Source organism: Cariama cristata, unplaced genomic scaffold, assembly GCF_000690535.1.
Source record: "Cariama cristata isolate BGI_N322 unplaced genomic scaffold, ASM69053v1 scaffold1824, whole genome shotgun sequence".
Taxonomy (NCBI): Eukaryota; Metazoa; Chordata; class Aves; order Cariamiformes; family Cariamidae; genus Cariama; species Cariama cristata.
In genome coordinates, this window is record NW_009613288.1 from 66,101 (window position 1) to 67,837 (window position 1,737).

Here is a 1,737-nt window from a genome sequence, read left to right on the forward strand (position 1 = left end):
GGATAAGGCAGGCAGCATACGTGATGTGAAGGCATCTGAAAGCTGCAAGAATCCACATTGTGTTAGTCTGATCTGCTAATGGACAGTAGAAGCGACTTTTCAAATAGGAGAGGTATTTCTTACTTGAGAAGACCAAGCAGGGATTCTTGTCAGAAGTATCTTCAGAGAAGAGCAAAAACTTTCTAGTCCAGCAGGGATCTTTGAAATCTTAGCTAGTCAGCATGTTATGGAGGAAAATGTCAAGGAAATGCTTTTGGGGCAGGAGTTGAAGCTGAATGTGAAATCCCGCATGGGAAACATTGAGGGAGACATCACTTTCTGTGTCTCTGTGAGCAACCGCAGCTCCCGGCTTAACACACCAGGGAGCATTGCTGGGGCAGGGCAAGACTCCATGGGCTGCCTGCTCTGCGTGGGTCATACCATCTGAGAAGGTTGTGTCTATGCATCAGGGTTAGCCTGTTATTAAAGCGCTAGTGCCATAAATCATACTATATTAGCAGAGGGCAGATGAGTAGGCGTGGCAAGCTCCCATCAGACCCTTCGTCAAATGCACATACTCCATCTTGCCTCTGGGTTTATTCACATGTGGTGGCATAAAAAGGGATTCAGTTGTTTAGTAGAAGTAAATATGAAGTCTGTCTGTTTTCCTACCTAGCTGTCGCATATCCCGTTGGAGCGAAGAGACCGACTTCCCCCCAGGGACATGCCCCAGAAGCAACGTGCAGTGGCTGTTGGCACCAGGAGCACCCACGGGATGAGGTTGCCGCTCCCCACTGTGCCGCGCCTTGTGCAGTCTCTGGTTTTCACTCCTGGGCTGCTGCTGCAGGAAGCAGTCCGCTCCGGGCTGGCACAGGGACGTCTCATACCTGTTGGCGTTGGGTTTTTTTGCCCTGTGCAAGCAGGCATAGTGCCAAGCACCTGCAGATTCTTGACCAAATCCACAAGTTTTATGGTTAAAGCTGAAATCGTTGCTAGTCCCTGCTTACTATGGAGTCTAGTAAATAGTTCAGGAGCAGGGCCTGCCCTGGGGCAAGAGGTGGACAGACAGAGGTTCAATGTCCAGGAATTTTCTAAGGATCAAAAATAAATTAAAGAAAAATTAAAAATCAAAATTAAATTAAAGAAATCAGAGAGGTGATACAGGCTGTTTCTGTCAGTCCTGCAGGAGTGGGTCTTATGTGACCATGAATGTTGCGTCTGCTCTTCACAGGAAGATTTTTTTCTTTTTAGCGGATCAGGGTACACTACTGCCAGCTCTTAGGCAACATTGTTTTTCAAGGGCATTTGACAGAGGGTGGGGGGTTTGCTGGTTTGGGGTTTTTTGTCAGGAGTGGTGGTTTGGTTTTATTTTTTTAAAGAGAACAGGGTTTACATTTTGGCCCTTGGATATTCCCTTTACAGGTGCATTGCCACAGTGGATGGGAAACCAGGGCTAACATTGAGTTGAACTGGGATTTCTCTGTAAGAGTTGTTCAAAACTCAGGTCATAGTTTATTTTTCCAGTCCTCAAATACAATTTTTTCATTATTTTTCTAGAAGTTATAATACAAATTGAAAGGATATTACAAAAGTTAAGAAAATACAGGTCACAAACAAAAGCGGTAAATTGTCCTTCTTAATACAATTGCTGTAGATCTTTTCTATATCTCCATCATAAATTTATATTTGCTGGTAATTTCGCTTGAAATAGCGAGCACCCCAAATGAAGATGGCAGCACAGGATAAAATAGCCAGGAC

At 44.7% G+C, this 1,737-nt stretch overlaps 1 protein-coding gene across 1 annotated transcript in view; it reads right to left on the bottom strand.

Moving 5' to 3' along the window:
- Positions 1–1,659: 1,659 nt before the first annotated feature.
- Positions 1,660–1,737, bottom strand: part of CD180 (CD180 molecule) — a 5,488-nt gene continuing 5,410 nt past the window's right edge. The window contains 1 exon segment of the mRNA XM_009698945.1: positions 1,660–1,737. This exon segment is cut by the window's right edge and continues 22 nt beyond it. Coding sequence (XP_009697247.1) covers positions 1,660–1,737 — 78 coding nt within the window.